The sequence below is a fragment of the Borostomias antarcticus genome (assembly GCF_949987555.1).
Source record: "Borostomias antarcticus genome assembly, chromosome: 23".
In the NCBI taxonomy this organism is placed as follows: domain Eukaryota; kingdom Metazoa; phylum Chordata; class Actinopteri; order Stomiiformes; family Stomiidae; genus Borostomias; species Borostomias antarcticus.
Window position 1 is genome coordinate 3,010,880 of NC_140256.1, and position 21,347 is coordinate 3,032,226.

At 43.7% G+C, this 21,347-nt stretch overlaps 1 protein-coding gene across 1 annotated transcript; it reads left to right on the forward strand.

Annotated features, from left to right (window-relative positions):
- Positions 1–978: 978 nt before the first annotated feature.
- On the forward strand, positions 979–18,259 carry cenpe (centromere protein E; the record flags this gene model as incomplete). Its single annotated transcript, XM_084457406.1, is given in 55 exon segments — positions 979–1,034; positions 1,204–1,319; positions 2,025–2,114; positions 2,212–2,330; positions 2,419–2,538; positions 2,614–2,695; positions 2,796–2,863; positions 3,244–3,318; positions 3,423–3,474; positions 3,569–3,656; positions 3,749–3,878; positions 3,974–4,093; positions 4,222–4,374; positions 4,488–4,650; positions 4,813–4,876; positions 4,964–5,156; positions 5,159–5,181; positions 5,183–5,306; positions 5,386–5,553; positions 5,854–5,922; positions 6,011–6,142; positions 6,276–6,453; positions 6,555–6,709; positions 7,009–7,302; positions 7,461–7,607; positions 7,692–7,913; positions 7,993–8,145; positions 8,234–8,440; positions 8,536–8,646; positions 8,978–9,187; positions 9,283–9,393; positions 9,715–9,933; positions 10,034–10,129; positions 10,216–10,299; positions 10,654–10,806; positions 10,901–11,122; positions 11,211–11,297; positions 11,525–11,608; positions 11,746–11,856; positions 11,934–12,174; positions 12,177–12,370; positions 12,832–12,957; positions 13,609–13,704; positions 13,886–13,966; positions 14,064–14,213; positions 14,440–14,508; positions 14,845–15,054; positions 15,335–15,547; positions 15,651–15,854; positions 16,001–16,039; positions 16,123–16,235; positions 17,051–17,148; positions 17,232–17,367; positions 17,473–17,771; positions 18,177–18,259. Coding segments are annotated over 55 exon segments (7,401 nt in total).
- Positions 18,260–21,347: the final 3,088 nt, after the last annotated feature.

Here is a 21,347-nt window from a genome sequence, read left to right on the forward strand (position 1 = left end):
TAGCCTATTATTTTGCTGTATTATACATTACTGTCATAATCGTGTAGTTATTACTATTGTACCCATTGTTTTATTACTGTTATGCTGTAGGCTATTATACTTCCTTACTGTTACTAATTTGTGTTGTTATGTCGCTGCTACTTACTCCTTTGTGCGATCTGTACATGTACAAAGGATGTAACAAGGTGTAACAATAAAGGTATATGAATCTTGTAGATGCTCACTGATTCCAAGTTTGGCCCCTATAGGCCTGGGGCCTATTTGCTTTGCAGTTGTAGTTTCCGGTTTAAGAGAATAGTGATACCCCTGTCCAAAAACAGCCCTACCCATAAACCTAGGATGCGATGCAGCAAGTAAAAGGCTACTTAATTTGGTATTCATGTTTTATTCTAATTCGTAGCGAATGTCGAGACTAGGCTGCTCGATTTGGCATTTGTGTGACAGGATACCAGCGGGCCAGACCGGAAACCAAGCGAATTCCTTACGGATACAGGGATTGGTCGTCGAATTTAGCTGTATTCTCTTTTGTGTCTCTTTCCTTCTATGACCTGATGTTTTATTTGCCGTGATGTTGCACACTCCGGTATGGTAGGTGGCGGTATGCACCTTTAACGTTGGTGTGAGAGAAGAAGAGGAAGAAACCAGAGCGAATAGAAACCAGAGCCTGGTGGTGACCAATAGCCTACCTCCATGCTGGTGACGCGAGGCTAGGCCATATAGTTGGGGGATGCTTTATTGTATTGTATTTTCCATAAATACGAGTATTTGTCATGTATTTATCAATATCGTTTTATGTGTAAAATCATTTGATATTAAAAAAAAAAGTACAATGTATCAATATTGCTATTTAGAAAAAAAACAAAAACGGGGCGGGACCGGGCGGGACTCTGACGTACCCCTGACGTATCCATTTTAAAAATAGGATGTTTTTGCGCAAATTTCAAACGTTCACGTATACACAAGTATAACGTTATCACAATGGCAGAGGAATCGGCGGTGAAAGTCTGCGTACGCGTTCGACCTCTTATAGAAAGGTGAGATTCTTAAGATAAATTACGGATACAGCTAACACTGAAACGTTTCTAACATCACTGATGTCTTCAGCTTGTTTTGACTTACTTTCTAACAGTTAGCGCCTGGCTTTGTCAGCTAGCTAACTAAGTTGCTGACAAGCGCGGTTGTTTGTTTCTCGTCTTGTTCCAGGGAAGAGACTGCAGCGAGAGAAGAGACTGCAACGAGTCCCAAGCCTGCAGAAGTGTATTGGAAAGTGGACAAACAGACAATTCGACCTCTTGACGATGGAAAAAGCTACAGTTTTGGTTCGTTTCTTTGGCACATTTTGGCCCGCCGGACACATTTAGGCGTGACACCTGCACACTGCCACTCACAACCAACACCAGCCAACTCTCAACACCCACAGTTCTCTAGTTGGCAGTTTTTATGTTATTTATGTATTAAATTCAACTGAAAATCATCCATCCAACCGACGCTTACAGTCACCAACAAACATGGCACACGAATCATGGTGGGAGTTTAACGGCGGCCATGGTCATTAATGTTTCTTACTTATTGGACATAGGGATGTTATTGTATCTTATTGGGTGTTAAAAATGCAGTAGACCATTCAGTTAAAGGGGTCACTTAACTACCGCTTTAAATTCAAGTTAAGTTGTTTGTTTTAAATCCTGGCCTTGGTGCCCCCTAAAATGACAAAATTCCTACCCTGACACCAATCCAACGTTGTTGTTGGTTGGGGCAGTGTGCAGGCAATTTTAAGGTGGAGAAAATGCCAACGGATACAACAGGGTTCCGTTGGTATTTTCTTATTCAACTATTATTCTTTTCCTGGAAATGGTTAAATATCACAAAAGTCCTTGACCAAAAATGCTCTAAATGTGCATGCTGCAACTTGAGGCCTTGAGTGGCTAGTCCAGACAGAATTAGCATGATTTGTACATAGGTGTTCACAATAATTTACTGGATATTTCCATGGACTATTGTCACAATCAATCCTTCTCTGACAGACCGAGTATTCAGTCCAGAAGAGACAACACAGCAGCTGTACCAGAACATTGCAAAGCCTCTGGTTGTCTCCACTGTTGAAGGATACAATGGTAAGAGTTTGTGTAACCTTAGAGAAGCATGAGTTGTAAAGTTAGCCTTGCCCCTTGTTTGAGTATCCATGAATGCATGTGAATATTTAATCCACAGGGACAATATTTGCTTATGGTCAAACATCATCTGGGAAAACATTCACCATGATGGGGAGCAATCTCATACCAGGAGTGATACCCTTGGCAATGGAGGATGTCTTCCAGACTATCTCATCTGTAAGGATTGGAGAATTGATTTTAGATTTTATGATTAAAAGCGGTGATCAAAGACATGTGGGTAAATCTTTTTCTATTTTCACTTTAGTATCCAAAGAAAGAGTTCCTTCTGAGAGTGTCCTACTTGGAAATCTACAATGAAACGGTTGTAGATTTGCTCACTGACAGCTGGAAAAAGAAGCCTTTAGAAATCCGTGAAATGAACAACGTAAGTTGACAACTTTGGCCAAGATTGTGATTGGTTTGTGTAAGGCGCAAAATACCTGAATTTTTGTCTTTGCAGAAGAATGTGTATGTAGCAGACCTGAATGAGGAATTGGTTACATCTTCGGAGCAAGCCCTGGCGTGGCTCAGAAAAGGAGAAAGTAAGAATCAAATTATTTTTGCATTATGAGTTGTAATAAGCTTGTTCCTTTTAATGTGCCCATCGTTTTCAATGTTTGGTTCAATTTTCTACCCCTCTAGAAAATCGCCGTTATGGTGCGACTAAAATGAACCAAAGAAGTAGTCGATCACACACCATTTTTCGCATGGTAAGACACTTTAATAAGAGCCCCCTTTCAAATTGGTGCCCAGAAGTTCCCCGCAATGAGGGTTTCCCCACAGTATTTTCAATTATTCCTTCCAAAGTAAAAATGTTAAGATCACAAAGCTTTCAAGATATCATTCATTGCTATACCAAGCTTCAGCAGCACACAATTTTTGTCAATGTTGCCAGTGCAGAATAAAACAAACAAGTCCCAGTTAAATGCCCAGTGGCTAGCAGATGTGTTGCCCCCATGATTGTAGTTCATTCTGTATTGCTACTTCCATGCCTTAAAACATTGGAGGAAGGAGTGTTACATTGGCACTATCAAAATATAGGATAGTTTGATTTCACAACGAGGGTAATGATGGTTTTTTGTGTCCTCAGATTCTGGAAAGTCGTCTGAGAAGTGACCCAGCATCTGGTGAAAATGCAGATGGGGCCATTATAGTGTCCCATTTGGTATGTTGCCACATTCAAGTACACTGTATGTTTAGTGAGCTCTGACTGATATGCATCACTATTTAATTTCTGTTCTGACTTGTCCCCCTCCCGATGTCTTCCAGAATCTGGTTGACCTGGCTGGATCCGAGAGAGCTAGTCAGACAGGGGCTGAAGGTAAGCTAGTATAGTGTTAGATGAGAGTTGTTGGTGGTGTTATTGGTGTGAAATGTCTGGTCTTTTCTGAACTTTCTCTTCTGTTTACTTGTAGGTGCACGCTTGAAGGAAGGATGCAACATAAACCGCAGCCTGTTCACACTTGGTCAAGTTATCAAGAAACTGTCTGATGAGAGCCAGAGGTTGGAAAACCTTTTTACTTGGAAAAAGTGAATTCACCTCCATGGTATTTTAATTTTACATTGCCATTACATTTGTCGCTCTCTCCAAACAGGGGATTCATCAATTATAGGGACAGCAAACTCACTCGTATTCTCCAGAATTCCTTGGGTGGAAATGCAAAAACGGTCATCATCTGTACAATCACACCGGCTACCTTAGAGGAAACAGTCAGCACCCTTCAAGTTAGTGAAAACTATCTAAACATCCATCAGAGATCCTTCATTTACATGGTACAACTTAAATTCTTAAACAAATTTGTCTGTTTTCTATAATATAGTTTGCCAGTGCAGCAAAGAACATGAAGAACGATCCCCATGTCACAGAGGTTTCTGATGATGGTGCCCTCCTGAGAAGATACAGGAATGAAATCGAGGATCTCAAACGACGACTTAATGAGGCAAGTCCATCACCTACTATTGGCTCAGAGGAGCATACACCGTCATCATTTTTTTCATTGCTGTTTATAACAAAGCTTAGACCATTACTAGACATTCAACTAATTGCAAATCCCTGACACCACCTCAGGTGTCTTCAGTCACTCAAACATCTGTGACCGAGAGGGAGTCTCTGTCCCAGCTTCTGCAAGAGAAGGACCAGCTGCAGAGAGAACAAGAGGACAGGATTAAGAATCTGACCAAACTTCTTGTAACCAGCTCAAACTTGGTGACTGTCAAAAAGGTAGCTAGCCTTTGAAATGCTCAGAATGTTTTTGTTTATTTGTATAGAGTAGGGTATAGACTCTCTTGCTGTCCACCTTGTTTTATTTTCAACTGTCTTTTATCTTTGTCTAGATGCCAAAAAGGAGGGTTACTTGGGGCGGAAAGCTGCTGAGGTCTGTGTCTGAGTCAGCAGACTTTCATGTTGGAGTGTCCGACCTAAGTTTTGCTGACTCTTTTTCTGGCAATGCCAAAAAGCGAAAAACTGACATGTCTACTTTGGAGGAGCAGGATGAAGGTAAGAACATGCAATATCCAATGCATCCTGATACTGGTGGCCTTTTCTCTTGTTAACGTTTGCATTTTTCTTTGCCTTTTGGGTCATTTCATTATGCTCAATTGTGTGCATGTGTGTGTACTGTGTATGTGCTCACCCATACAGATGATTGGACTGTTCCAGAGGACTTTACCTTTGACACAGAGATGGACCAGAGCAGTGTGACAGTGCGCAGCTTTAGAGAAAGGTGAATGTGGGCTAGGTCAGCTAATTTCAACAGCATATTCCCCACGGCACGCTGGGATTAAAACTAGTATTGTTCTATCCTCTGCAGTGAATCTCCGAGCCGAGTCAACGAGTTGTCTGCCAAGGTGTCATGCCTGGAGCAACAGCTGGAAGTGGAGACTCTGCAGAAACAGGAGGCCATGGAGAACGTGGAGAGTAGCAAAAGAAGGATCACTGATCTGGAGAAACAGCTGGAGGAAAAGTCGCAAATGCCCACCGATGAACAGGAGCAGGTTGTCCATTACAAATAGCCTCTAGTAATGTGAGATAACTGTATAAAGAATCAGCAATCTAATCGCAAATACGCCCTCATCAACTGTTATAATTCATTACAGATGAAGAAGGAATTTGAGGAAACCATTCAGTTATGTGAGACGCTGGTTTGTGAAAAGGTATTGTACCTAAATACTAGTTTGATTTATTTTTTACTCTTTCTTGATTCTTTCACCTCACAATGTATTCTGCCAACAGGAAATGATCTCTTCTGAGCGGGATTATCTCAGAGAAGAGCTTGACATCTTCAGGGAGCAGACCAAATACTTGGAGAAAGACAAAATTGCCCTTCAACGGGAGGTGGAAGAGAGCAAAGAGTTGGATGAGTTCAAATCTCTGGAAGACGAGAGCAAAAGAGAATATGAGGTGATGTACAGTATCAGTCATTATGGTTGGAGCCTGCATTGCATGAATGCTATATTGCTGGTTTGCTGATGGATTTCATTTCTTTGTACTATAATCCAACAGGGAGGCCTGGAGAAAGAAATCTCAACTCTTAGGAAGGCCATGGAGACTGGGCAATTGAAATGTCAAGAGCTTGAGGTGAGAGTTCTAATGTTGCAGGAGGAGGTGTGCAAATAAAGGGGGAACTATTTGTGTAAAGTGTCATCAATTGATGCATGCTAACTTAATGACCAATTTATCAATTACATGTAATCCCTCTAGGCCAATCTTGAGGCAGTGTCAGAAGAGCTGAAGAAGAAAGCCGAGTTGGCAGAGGAGCTGCAAAGTCTGGTATGTTCAAGTAATTTGAACTCATCATATGGTCCTCCCGTTAGAGACACTGTCTGATTGTCTTAACTATCACGTCTTTCTCCTCCAGTGTGACAAAGATTTAGTCCAGCAAGTGAAGCAGCTGCGTCGTTCTCTGGATGACGCGGAGGGATTGAGTCGTGACACAAAGAAGGAATGGGCCTTTCTGCGCAGTGAAAATATCTCACTCAAGCAGAGGGATGTAAGTTCCCCCACACCTTGGTACAAATATATTAGCCCGCAACCTCGGATCGAATACAAATGAGACGTGTTGACAAACGGCATTTAGGAAATGACCCAACTTCCATCAACCATAGCCGTGTTCCCTCTTCTAGGTGACGCTAACCGCAGGTCACGAGCAGATGGAAGCGGAGGTGAATAGCCTTCACTATCAGCTGCAGACGGGGAAGTCTCGCTTCAAGAAGATGGAGTCAGATCTGCAGAGGGAGTTACAGGAGGCCTTCGATGACAACACCAAACTGACCACTCTACTGGATGGAAAAGTCCCCAAAAGTATTTTTTCCATTTTATATCCTGCTTGCTCTGCCTAAGCCTTTCTCCTCTCCAGTGTGATCATTCAGAAATGGCTTTTTAATGTCTCCTTTTTCTCTTAGATCTCACAGACAGTGTTGTACTGGAACGGACAGTTGCTGACCTGAAGAAGGAACTAGAGACGCATCGTGAGGGAGAGAGAACCCTACAAGCTCAGCTGGATGATCTAAGTGAACTCAAGGGCCTCCCTGATAAAGTGGACAGTTTGACAAAACAGGTGAACACATCACTCAGTACCGAGTAGAGGATCAGACCTATAGTTCACAAAATTGTATTTTTGTCTGCTTTTTTTTTGTAAAGATATTTTTTAGGGCTTTTCAGCTTTAATGGGATAGGACAGTTGAGAGAGACAGGAAACGTGGGAGAGAGAGGGGAGGACATGCGGCACAGGACCCGAGCCGGGAATCGAACCCTTGTCTAGCCTTCATATGGGGCGCGCCTTACCCGGTGAGCTACCAGGGCGCCCCTGTCTTTTTGTCTTTTACCCATCACTTATTCATCCTCTGGTCTCTCCAGGTATGTAACCTGACCGAGGAGCTGTGTGTCTCTCAGGCAGAGAGGGACAGCCTGGTCTCTGCTAAGGCCTGCGGTGATGAGGACGCACAGCAGCTCAGGGAGAGGCTCCAGTCTTCCCAGTTGCAGCTGGAGAAGCTGCAGACTGACCTGGTCAGCGCTGAGCTGAGGGAGAACAACCTGACCCAGCAATGCTCCGATGTCACCGCCCAGCTTGAGACACTCCGGGCGGAACTGGAGCGCTCCTCTGTGGAAAACGGACAGCTTCTCACTACTGTGGAAGAGTCGAGTCTGAGAGTAAGTTATTAATTTCTCCTGGTTGTGGTTGATGGTTGCTAAGTTTTGCAGAATACATAAGTTGTAATATTAATAATAATAAGTAGTTATAATATAAATCGAATGAAATATTGACATCTTCTGTACCCATATCCTCCAATAATACACTTTGGAATCAGCTTAAAGCGAGTGAGGAGCAACAAGCGACCATTCAAGCGAAATTTGATGAAGTTCAAGATCTCGTGGAAGCCTTGGGTGTGAAGCTTGTTGACAGTGAATCCATCAGAAGCACCGAGGAACAGTTTGGCAAAGAGCTCCAGGAACAGGTACAGTGCCTGTCTGTCAAGCCACTACTTTCAGTTGTCTGGTGGAGAGTCAAGAACCTCTAACCTGGCTGGTTTCTTCCACAGATCAAGCAGTCGAGTGAGGAGCTTGAGTCTGTTCGAGCTGAGAGAGACCACCTCCAGTCTGAGAAGACGGACAGTCCTCAGAATCATGCAGAGGAGTTGGAGAAGCTGCTCTCTAATGTGACTTCTCTCACCGAGGAGAGAGACCAGCTCCGGGGGATACTGGAGGGAGTGAGGGAGGAGAGGAACCAACTCAAGTTAGATGTACAGGAAAATGTGGAGATGGTGAGAGTTGGAGATATTAAACAAATAATTGAACCTTTAATACCTTAGATGTTTCACTTAAGTTTGAGCATATTTTCAGATGATTGAGAATCAAGAAGAGCTAAGGGCAGCCGTTGAACAGATTCGCAAGTACCAGGATAAGATTAAACACTTGGAGACGGCACATGTGTCTCAACGGAACAACACTACCAGTGAAGAGGGTTCTTCACAGCTGGATAAGCTGCACAATCATGTAAGATCTGCTACTGAACTTGATTGACAATTAGTTTATTGAAGTATGATGTCTAATGTGCATGCTACCTGTACCACATATTACACAGTTGAGTGAGGAGCTTGAGGGTGTTCGCACTGAGAGAGACCACCTCCTGTCTGAGAAGACGGACCGTCCTCAAGATCGTGCAGAGGAGTTGAAGCTGCTCTCTAGTGTGACTACTCTCACTGAGGAGAGAGACCAGCTCCAGGAGATACTGGAGGGAGTGAGGGAGGAGAGGAACCAACTCAAGAGAGATTTGGATGAGATGGAGATGGTGAGAGCTTTCCGTGAAGTTACCGAAGCCTCAGTTCATTCATTCCTATGGAGAGATCTACAGTTGTAAACAGTGCTTGTACCCTGTCTTTGCAGTGTGTGGCGACTAGATCGGAGAGCAGTCCTGGGCAGGAAGACCTCAGACAGCCGCTGAACTCGGATCAGCAGAACCAGATCTCAGATAATCACTCTTTACTGCATGAACAGGTGACTGAGCATCTTTCACTGGGTCCTAATAGTGAAATGATAAGGATCCAAGGTTCTGAGGTCCTTAACCCCATTTAACCCTGAAAGTACAGTGACAACATTTTGAATATTAATTGGATTTTCCTTATAATACTAGAAAGCGCAGTTTCTCAGCTTTCAGCAAGTGTTGGAGTGAGGAATTTTTTAGATTTGTTAGATATTTTTTTTAATATTATTAAATATTTGTTAGATATTTTTAAAATGTTGCCGGTGATGTGGTCGTATCGAAAGGGTTAAAGAGCTTTATGGGTGACACTGGGAGCTGGTTGCTAATTTTGTGTTGTCATTGCAGATGAAGGCTATTAGTGAAGAGCTTGAGTGTGTTCGAGCTGAGAGAGACCGCCTCCTGTCTGGGAAGACCGACAGTCCTCAAGATGCAGAGGCGTTGGAGAAGCTGCTCTCTAATGTGATTTCTCTCACTGAGGAGAGAGACCAGCTCCGGGAGATACTGGAGGGATTGAGGGAGGAGAGGAACCAACTCAAGAGAGATTTGGATGAGATGGTGAGAGCTTTGCGTGAAGTTACTGAAGCCTCAGTTCATTCATTCCTATGGAGAGATCTCCAGTTGTAAACAGTGCTTGTACCCTGTCTTTGCAGTGTGTGGCGACTAGATCGGAGAGCAGTCCTGGGCAGGAGGACCTCAGACAGCCGCTGAACTCGGATCAGCAGAACCAGATCTCAGATAATCACTCTTTACTGCATGAACAGGTGACTGAGCATCTTTCACTGGGTCCTAATAGTGAAATGATAAGGATCCAAGGTTCTGAGGTCCTTAACCCTGAAAGTACAGTGACAACATTTTGAATATTAATTGGATTTTCCTTATAATACTAGAAAGCGCAGTTTCTCAGCTTTCAGCAAGTGTTGGAGTGAGGAATTTTTTAGATTTGTTAGATATTTTTTTTTATATTATTAAATATTTGTTAGATATTTTTTTAATGTTGCCGGTGATGTGGTCGTATCGAAAGGGTTAAAGAGCTTTATGGGTGACACTGGGAGCTGGTTGCTAATTTTGTGTTGTCATTGCAGATGAAGGCTATTAGTGAAGAGCTTGAGTGTGTTCAAGCTGAGAGAGACCGCCTCCTGTCTGGGAAGACCGACAGTCCTCAAGATGCAGAGGAGTTGGAGAAGCTGCTCTCTAATGTGACTACTCTCACTGAGGAGAGAGACCAGCTCCAGGGGATACTGGAGGGAGTGAGAGAGGAGAGGAACCAACTCAAGAATCTCCTAGAGGAGACGGAGGAGAGGGTAAGCATCGGAGTTTGCCTCTATGGACTGAAATCAAATCCCTGTGTGTTTTTATATTTATCTCCATGCTTGCTGACTCGTGGATGAAATCATTGTTCAGGTCATGCAGGTCCAGGCAGAGTTGCACCAGCAGCGACCTCTGACCTCTGAGGAGCAGCCTCTAAGGGAGCAGCAAGACACGCAACTACAACTGCAGGTCAGCAACAGGTTTTCTATACTGGGCTGATGACGACCACCCTATTCCAAGTTTGTTTACTCATTTTTGCGTTGCGCTGTCGACAGATCCAGACGCTCGAGGAGCAGCTAGAGGCCGTGAAGGAGGAGAGGAACCAACTAAAAACGGACTTGCAGGACAACGTGGAGATGGTGAGGATGGGTTCTTTTTTTATTCTTTTTTTTCTTAAAGATATTTTTTCCGGCATTTCTGCTTTATTAGGACAGGACAGTGGAAGGACAGACAGGAAAGGTGGGGGAGAGAGAGAGAGAGAGAGACGGGGGGGGGGGAAGACATATAGCAAAGGGTGCGGGGCCGGACTCGAACCCACGCCGCTGCGGTAAGGACTAGCCTTTACATGGTACGCGCCCCAACCCATTGAGCCACCGGGACGCTCCGTGAGGATGTGTTCTGCTGGCACGACATACCCTGTGTACATGCGCTCACACAAACAGCAAAGACACGTCAATGGGTGTAAGAATGTCAGCGTGGTGATCTTTTTTCAGATGGTTGAGAACCAGGAAGACCTCAGGGAGGCTCAAGACAAGATCAGGGGTCTGCAAGAGCAAATTCAACAGCTGGAGACTCGGATCTCACAGAATGATTCAGACAATGGAAACGGCTCAGAGAATGCCCGTCTAACAGAGCTGCAAAACCAGGTACTGGTCAATTAATATACCCGTATGAAGTACTGCTCAATATGGAAGTGGATGTTGGTAAGATTTTTGATATTGATAAAATGTGACCTCACAGACCAAGCAGTTGAGCGAGGAGCTTGAGTGTCTACGAGCTGAGAGAGACCGTCTGCAGTCCGAGAAGAGAGACAGTACTCAGAATCATGCAGAGGAGTTGGAGAAGCTGCTCTCTAACGTGACGTCTCTCACCGAGGAGAGAAACCAGCTCCAGGAGATACTGGAGGGAGTGAGAGAGGAGGGGAACCAACTGAAGAGAGACCTAGAGGAGAATGTGGACGTTGTGAGTGAATTCTATTATCCATCTTACTGTTTTTGCATCAAACTCTGGAAAGGGATGTTAAAAGAAATGTCTTGAACAGGCTGTGCAGGTCCAGGCAGAGCTGAAGCAGCAGCAGCAGCTGAACGCTGACCAGCAGGCTGAGAGAGGGCAACACGAGGCTCAACTTCAGCAACAGGTCCGTCTCTGTCAAATCAAATCAAACTTTATTTGTATAGCGCATTTCATACACCGAGGCAACACAATGTGCTTTACAGAGAACAATGGGGGGTTGGGCATAGGTCCCACTCTTACATATTCCAGAGGGAAGCAAAAAACTGTTTAACCTGGGGGATGTCGTACTCGGGTGATGTTCAAACGTTGTTTAAAATGCGGAAGGCTCATTTGTGGATGTACTTGGTACAGATGCAACATCTACAAAAGGAAGTGGAGACCATGCAGGCAGAGAGGGTCCAGCTGGAGTGTGACCTTAAGGAGAATATGGACATGGTGAGGGGATGGTCTTGTATTCTGCTAACCCTATGTAGCTTTGAAATTCTCTTGTGCTGTGTTTACTGTTGAGCTATGCAGCTCTTCAACTTCGATGACTTGGCATTAACTTTCCATCTTCACCTCGCTGGTTCCAGGCCGCAGAGACTCAGGGACTTCTCCACTCCATTCAAGAGGATCTCCGTCAACAGAGGCAACTCAGCTCTGACCTTGAGGAGAAGGAGTCTCAACTACAACAACGGGTGAGCGTTTCCTACATTCACCACTTTCAGATCCAACACACGGATGAGTAATTCTGACCATCTCCCTATTCTCTATGATGAAGGCTAAGGATCTGCATGAAGAGCTTGAGGGTGTTCGGCTTGAGAGAGACCGCCTCCAGTCTGAGACGGTCAGCTCTCAGAATCGTGCAGAGGAGTTGGAGAAGCTGCTCTCGAATGTGACTTCTCTCACCGAGGAGAGAGACCAGCTCCGGGAGATACTGGAGGGAGTGAGAGAGGAGAAGAACCAACTCAAGAACGACCTAGAGGAGAAAGAGGAGAGGGTAAGAGTTTATATTAGTGATAAGTAATAGTTGATGGTTCAGAATCCAAATATACTTTTAGCAATAAAATTCAAATCATGTTCTCTGTCAATAAAATTCAAATCATGTTCTCTGTCAATCAGGTGGTAAAGGTTCAGGAAGAGTTGAGGCGGCAGCAGCATCTGACTTCCGATCTGCAGGCTGAGAGAGAGAGACAAGAGACCCAACTGGAACAGCAGGTCAGTAACGGTCACCACAACCACAGTACATATTCTGATCCGGTGTCTTGGCTTGTCTGGCTTTAAAGTCGCACTGAAATGAAAAAAGCATTCTGTCCCATTTTGGTTCACATAATTGGTCATAGTGTTCACCTATTCAACGATGTATGCCCAAGAAATTTACAAAATTCTACTTTTGTTGTAATCTTATATCAAAGTATATAATTTCTTACTTCCTGGAAAACGGTAAGTCACGTGCAGTGACGACAACAGGTACCTTAGATTTTAGGCCAATAATCTCACGACATCCACCCATCAATCAACGCTATCCTTCTATCGAATCTGTCTAAAGTTCTTAAAACCCGTCCACTTGTCAATGTTCCAATCAAATTCCTCTTAACATATGTCCCACCCTCATAGCTTGTTTGCGTCGGAAATACGTCAAACTACGGAAGTTAGATGATCTAAAATGTCCGTTTCAGTGCGACTTTAACGATGCTCCCTCTTGGAACCAGTGTGTTCAGACAGGGCAGCTGGAGGCGGATCAGGCCAGTATGAGAGAGCAAAGGACCCAGCTCCAGAGAGACCTACAGGACCGTATGCACATGGTGAGACTCCACACCGTTACATCAGGAAAGGACTAGCCCTGGTCCGGGTCCGTGTACTATTCGGGGCGTACCCCGGTGTATATACCACCCTGCCAGGTTCTATTCGTTGCACCATAGACTTTTCACTCGGTCTACATTACTGCATCTGCAGACAGATCTTATTTCGTTGCTCACCGAAGTTAAAACCTTTATTTGAAAGATGAAAGCGTTTTCTCCAAAGTGGCTACAGTTGTAGCCCCCCAACTTTTATATAAAAAACACTTTTGCACTTAAATGGCACATATATCCACCGATGTCCACTAGCCTGGCATGGCAACCCTGATCACCTGATCTCTCTCCAGATAGAAGAACAGCATGTGAGATCACGTGATTAGGGTTGTGAAGCCAGGCTAGAGGATACCATAATAGCTGAGTGGATATCGGTGCATATGTGCTATTTAAGTGCAAAAAGACGCAGTAATGTAGACCGAGTGGAAAAAAGTCTGTGGCGCAATGAATGGTCCCTGGCAGGGCGGTATACCGGGGTAGAGCTCTTACTAGTATACCCGCCTGGACCAGGGCTAGGAAATGACCTGGATGATGAGTGGTAATATTTTTTTAAAATGTGTTTATTTTAATTTTTGATGTGGTACAAAACATATCCCCTTCCAGGTTCTACAAGTCCAGGCCTCACTGAAAGAACAGCAACATATGAACTCAGAGATGCAGGCAGAGAAAGAACAACAAGAGGCTCATCTTAAACATCAAGTAAGGCATCGCTCCATGGCCTGCATGCAAACTCAAGAGGGGCGTGGTTAAGAGGAGTTTTGACCCGAGAACGGTCGATAAACTCAGCTGCATAAAAGTTGGCTGAGTTTATTGTTGTCCATTCACTCATTAATATGGTGTCAATAAATATTTGAATGTAATCGTTTTCCATTTCCTACAGTTGAGGGAGCTGGAGGAGAAGTTACAGGGCTACAAGGAAGGCCAGCTTAATCACAACGCTGAAGTGGAGAGCTCTAATCAGGTTGGTATTTCATTGTACAGATACAGAAAAAATAGCCTTCCCTGCTCATTGTCTGAATGTCTCATCGCGTGTTTCTAATTGCCTTCTCCCCTCATAGCTGCTTAGTGAGGCAAACCAAACCATCACAGTCCTGAAAGAACAGATCAATAACCGGGAGCACAGCGCCACTACTGTCCACGTACCCGCTGCCCACGTCCCGGCAGAGAGGCTGGTTCTGAGACTGGACGACTCGGCTCAGCAGCTCCAGGTGCTACATTCATCTGATTTAAAAATCAGTCGTCAGACTGAGTCACTTGATCAGTCAGGAAACATTTATTACAACACTTGTTTGTATGTCTTTCCAGGGATGCTTCCTGAGGCTCAAGCAGTTCATGCAGGGCCTTTCACAACCAAAACTAATCAAAGTCCTAGAAAAAACCACAGTAATGGTTGAAAACAGACTGCAACTGAAATTGATCCCCCATCTTCCAAAGCCCATGATGAAGTTATTTTGCACTGTCAGAGCCAAAGACAAGTTCATCGAAGTTCTCGAGGATACGACGGTAAGAATCTCTCCCTCTGTGGACATTTTAAAGGGACTGCTTAAGACCCACCTGGTCAAGCAGGCTTTTGGCCAGCCGTAACCGACTGTTGACTATGTTGTTGTTGTTGTTGTTGTTTACCTTTTTTCCCCCGTTTGTATTATACTGTCTTTTTTGTGTAGTTTTTACTCATCGTTTTCTGTCTTTTATGACCTGTGAAGCACTTTGTGACTCTGTGCTGCGAAAAGTGCTATATAAATAAAGTTTTACTTACTTACTTGCATAACGCATAACACACATTTCATGCCGAGCGCCCAAATGTAGTCGTTTTGCTGATCTGATGCAATGCCTTTGCAGATGGCACTGAGGAGCTTTTCTAAGAATTACCAGGAGCTGTTTGAGGCCTTGGTCCAGCAGGACCTGGCGGTGTTCGAGGAGAGGAGACTGCAGGATGTGTTGCTCTGCAGGGCCCAAGCCCCCAGCTACTCTGTGAGGATGGAGGACCTCCAGAGGGTTTGGGACCAGAGACTCACCCAGCTCGTTGATAACAGAAGAGGGTACCTTCTGGTGAGTTGACATCGAATCCGTTTTTAGTCTTTTGGTATTGTTCCAGAACATTACATTAGTCATTTAGCAGACGCTTTTATCCAAAGCGACTGACAATAATTGCATTTAACGTAGGAAAAGCCAATGTACTACTACTTGCCAGAACTCACAAGTGCATCTTCTCTCTAAAACAAGTGACTAAGAGCATAATCTAGTGCTGAAGGCAAAGTGCAAGAATAGCAATCTAAAATACAATACAATAACACGTGTGAAACATACCATGTGTTCTGCTCTGTGCTAGAAAATGACAAGCGTTCTGGAGAGGCTCGAGGAGAGCCACGCAACTTACCCAGCATGCCTCCGAGATGAGATCAGAGCAGTGGAGACGTCCAACGAGGTGCTGCGGGTTCTGAGTGAGACTCAGCCACTTGACATGTCGGCGCTGGCGATCCACCTGGAGAAGGAGGGGGCCCGTCGCTCTGCAACGGAACACGGCAGGAGATCGGCCCTTCAGGTAGATGCTCCATCTCTGGCTTAACCACGCCATTTTAAATATCAACATTGCACATCCAGGATTGAGGTTTGTGTACCTGTAACCCGTTCCTATCAATTTTCAGAAATTGAAAGGGGAGCATAGAGATCTAACCCAAGAACTAGTACAAGTCAGAGAGCAGGCTTTTCATCAGCTGAGAGAGGAGAGGAGCAAGACCTCCACTCTGCTCCAGGTACTGGAGAATGCCCCGGTCAAGATTGAAGCTGACCTACTGCAGGACAACCGTCAACTTGTCCTGCAGCTTCATCAGTCAGAGGCCAAAATCGAGGTACAGCTTTTTAAATGTGATCGCCATCTCATGGATGACCTCCAATCTTTTGTTGTTGCTTTTGTCACATCCTGAACGGAACGCACTGTAGATGCTGTATAATCTGATGGTATAATCTGCTTCTGTATAATCTGTTTGTTGTGCAGGCGATGCGGCAGAGAGTTGAACAGCTGAAGGAGGATCAGGTCAGCGCTAACGACAGGGACTCTAGCCATCAACAAGCCACCCAGATCCAACAAACTGAGCTCATCTGCTACTCTTGTTTTAGGTTGCGGCCGAGAGAAGGGCATCACCGAGCACTGTCGAGCTGGGGAAGGTGCAGGCCAAAGTGGTGGAGATGGAGGTGGAGATTACGGCGTTGTCCACCAAACACCAAGAAGAGTAAGAGCTAGTTTGTTTCCATCACGTGACATCACATTTACAGTTATGCTTACGCTTGGTGGCTTTGAATGGGCTATATGCACAACTCCAGTACTTCCTGAAATTAGACATGCTTCTCTATTTCCTGTTTTACACTATTGGATGAAATGATTATTCAGGTGTGCCTGATCATTGTGCTGCAGTCAGGCTCACCTGATTAATCACTTCATCCAGTAGTGTAGGACAGGGAATAGAGAAGCATGTCTAATTTCAGGAAGTACTGGAGGTGTGCATATAGCCCATTGATTGACGTTAAATCCTAGCTGTAGGAGATGATGGATGTTCCTCCCATAGACATATACACTAGACGTCGCATTGACGTGGATATGATTGCTGCCGGACGAAAAATGCAGCCGCCATCTTGGTCCGGTACGGAGCTCCGCGAGTAAACTAGTGATGGGTCGGTCGCGAACGATACGGCTCTATGGGCCGGCTCTTTTAAGTGAACGATGATAAATACATAGTTGTTAGCTGATAGATACAACTAAAACTGTTGGATGCAGCCGTTTTGCACTTTGTAATTTTTTATTTTATTTATTTATTATTTATGTTATTTGACTGTTATGGATAGTTCAAAGACAAAAATATTTGTTTCTACTTATCTTCTAGAGTTATCACTTGATGCAGGGTTACTTTTACTGACTGAAACTGCTGAGGAGAGCGGTTGTCACGTGACCACGTGACGTGTTACCAATATGGCGGCCGTATTTTGCGCCGCTCAATCCATTACGAGTCAACTCGTGTTCATATCTATGGTTCTACCCTCGTCCCACCAGGATAAAAAACATGACCACGCTGCTGCACTATAAGGAGGAGGCCCTGAGGAAACTGAGGGAGAATCTGAGGACGTCTCAGCAGGAGGGAGAGGACTCATGTTAGTAGAACCCAGATTCTATGAAACACCATCAGCCAGCAAATTATAAGATTAGCCCTCTAATCCATGTTTTTCTGTTGCAGTTATGCGGGGGGAGGACTTGTATGCTAGACTGACCACCACTAGAGGGCGCACTGTCCAAAGCAGTGTTCTCCTTGAAAAGAACAAACTGGAGGAGGAAGTGAGACAGCTACAGAAGAAGATAGTGGAATTGGAAAGGTAATTATTCAGTGTTGAAAGGAGTTATTCTGTGATGATTTCTGTAATACATTTGATCTTTTATATGACATCCCTAATCTGTTATTTGTTCCTCTGTTATAACAGCCTGGTGTCCAGTCAGCAAGTAAAAATCAATAAATGGAAAGGTAGAGCCATCACACTGAAGGACAAGAGAAGAGATGTGGCAGACAAGCCTCTGTCTCCATGCACTCCTACCAAGAGACGACACCCTATGATCCTTGAGGGTGAGCTCCTTCCCTCTCCCAAGAAATTCCTGGACTCTCCCAAAAGGTTCCAGGGTTCTCCGAAGCCGCTCCTCGACTCCCACAAGTCCAGCTTCTTCGATGTCCGCCCAGACTGTCCCCAGCAGTTCTTTGATAATTCCCACCTTGGGATAACTCCAGGTAATTTGATTCATCCTGAAGTTAACTGAGCTTTTAAATTGATATCAAATGGCCTAAAACGGAAACCTTATTTTACTAGAGGTGTCAAAGGTTCCTAAGATGGCTGGTGTGGACTCAGTAGAGTGTGCTGTGGAGGGTAATGTGTTATTCCTGTGTATTTGGGCTAAACTCTGGTAATGGCAGCACATCCACTGTTCCATTTTTTTTTTGTCACAGTCAACACTGGTGTTACAGAATAAAATATCACTGACTACGGTTAGTTTTGTCTAATGTCTTGACTTTCCACAGCTATAACACTTTTTTTTTTTTTTTTTTCGGGGGGGGGGGGGGGGGGGGGGGCTTTTGTTGTCTTGCGTATTCCATTTACTGATTCCATTTACTGATTCCTACTCTGTATCTTTACAGATGGAGGTGTGGATAAGAAGCAGGAATTCTGGCATCTGTCACCCGGTTCACCCGGCCAAGCAGATAACTGCAAAGCCCAGTAAATCGACATCAGTTATCTGTTTTTAAATGTTTGGTTGTTGTTGTTGTTGTTTTTTGGGGGGGGGTCACAATAAATACTAAAGTTTGAGAAGTAAAGTTTGACTGGTGTTTTTTTTTTTTCTTCAAATATCAAACACTTAAAGGAGTAGTAAAGGGAAAATGCATGTTGACAAAACTAGCACTTTTGAGAAAGTCTGATAATTGCTCTACCACTGTTTTGGTCATACAATGGATGTGGGTGGGCACTGAAAAATCATACAAAAAACATGTTAAACTTTCAATTTCAAAGACAACTTTTAAAACTTTTTAAAAGTTTTAATTTAAAACTTTTAAAAGTTTTAATTTAAAACTTTTTAAACTTTTTCATAGCAAATCAGTCGTAGGCCTACGTGCCTCCACTCATCAGAAACTGAAACGATCATGCTTCAAGCTCTGGCAGGAATTACGACATCCATCACTGTTTTTCTCATTTTTAATTCCACATCCATTTTCATGCTACCCCTCTTTCAATTCACGTACATTTTCATCTCATTTTAATCTGTCAAAATGCCTCCTGCCGGCCGTGGCCGACGGACCACCTTGTGACACCCATCTCTCAGCATGCCCAAAGCGGGATTAGACCACGGGTCTCCGGGGACGTGTTTCTTGGAGAGACTGTCGGTACTCCTTTGAAGAGTGATGTTTCACCAGCTACTCACGTTTCACTCAGTTACACTTGCAGTGTTGCCACTGAACCACTAGAGGGCACACAGCCTACGACCGATGACTTGTCACTTACTATGTAACCAAAAGCAAAATGTTCATGAATAGAATAGCCTGTTATTGTCTGCTAACCTGCCCAACACACTACAATCACCATTGTCTAACACAGATGAGCAAAAATAAAGTATCACATTTAGTGGTACATCATTGTCCCTGTACCAGTGGTACATTTGCCCATAGTATAGGGAATTTAAACAGATTCAATTGGACTAGCCTACATTCAGATGTATAAAAGACATTTGACAATGAGACTATGACATGCAATATCCTGTTGACTACTGAATAGGTTGTGCATATTCTTATCTCCAAAAGAAATGGTGTTATTCAAAGGGTGTCAACGTGTTATCACCCTGCTGATCGTCAGCAAACATGTGGGTTGATAATCAGTTCCATGGGCTCTCTAAACCACACTCATAGAACAGGCGCCATGTTTATTATGCTCCACTGAAAGTGATTTGATAAGGTACAGAGTCACACACTATCACCCTGAGACTGTAAATAAATCCACCAATGAATAAAGATCTATTTGGACACGATGGCTACTGTAGAGTGAGAAGACAACGGATCTCCCAGATTTATGCAAATTGACTTAAAGACGTCATCAGTTCTCAGATATCAGATTATTTATGTGAAACAACAACTTTAATTGTATGATAATGACTAAAGTGAAATATGGGAGATGATTTAACTTTCTGGAAACCTGGTCGAATTTAGATACAGTAGATATAGGTACAGTAGATATAGGTACTGACAACATTTAGGGGAGAAAGGTGGAAGGCCAATACTGTAGCTCAAACATGTAATATCTGTACATTGGAGGGAAACACAAACCTTACCAAGGTGTTTCTAATCTCAGAGACTGGTCTCACCACAGATGGACAAAATGTAGGCCTGTTTTGAACAGATCTACAGCACATGCACTGGAAAGAGTATAACCCTTACGTTTCAAGCCTCTCACGTGAATACTGCATTCTCAATTCCTGCGAACCTCAAAGAGAAACATCTATTTTGTCTGTTAGGGAAACAAAATCGAGCTTTTAAACAGTTAAGGAACACGGTGAAGCAACCAATATTAGATAAGACCGTGACAAATTCACCTCTTCCTGTTTGTACATAACACTGTGCAGTCATGACTTATCACACACTGCTACCTTTTTCAGGCTACAGTATCATCGTCATTGTTGTCACTGTGGCAGGCCTATGTAAACACAGATTAGTTATCATTTTGAATGCTTCTTATAAAGGGGCCTCAGCTTGGACCACTTTTTCTATCCAAGGATCCAATGTTATGCTCCACAGCTACAAGGCGACCCACTGGAGGCCTTGTGGAAGCTGTCGCCAGGCAACCAGAGCAGTAATCCAAGGTCACTTCTCTGGTTATAGGCCTACTCTCATGATCAAATGAGGTTAAAGGTCATACATGTGGCCACAGGTTCTACTATATAGATGTATATACAGTACATTTAGATTAAGTAATTGACACAAGGTCTTCTTAGGATGGTACTGTAGATGACGAGTGTCTCAGTATCAATATTTGCAAACCAAAATGTATTTATGTGAGTGTTGAAAGAGTAGGTGATAAGCCTACCCAGCACTAATACCACCAGCTGATACTGTAGGTTGGAAGTTTTTTATTCTGCATGGAAAACAAGACAATGCAATACAAATGACACAATCGGCATATGGCAATAAACTTAACACCTTTCCCAGTGAGGGAATGAGGGTATCTCAAAATGGTAAGATACAGCAAATGCAACTGAAGTGTATCATATATGAATATACACGCTATGTGGTTATTTGGGTCTATTAGCTTCAACCAAGCTAATAGTATAGACTGGAGCAATTTGAAGCAGTTGTACCATATGTGGATTTTGAGGCCCTTTGGAATGTGACATTCCAGCGTGTCACATTCTGTACTGTCACTGTCCTTTGTAGACCCAAGATAGAAAATACCTCCTTCTGTGAATCTTAAATTACACATCCCATACATACAGTAGAAACATTCCATAGTAGACATTTGGCCACAACAAAACAAACTACAGACTATTGACTGAGTCAATGAGTAGCCTAAGTTTGACCTTAGAGGAATCATATCGTCATGAGATATAGTTTAATGCAATATCATGTTCTTGAATGTGCATTAGAATTCAAGAGGCAAGGCTGCTCCATACATGACCTGTTGACCTGGCAAGCAAGAACATTGCTTGCTCAGTGACTGGAGATTTCAGATGAAACTCACTAAATATGAACTCATGGCATTTGAATGATGTTTGCAACTGTGTTACATTATGTGTAAAATGTTTTAGTTAAAAAAATAAATTGTGTAGT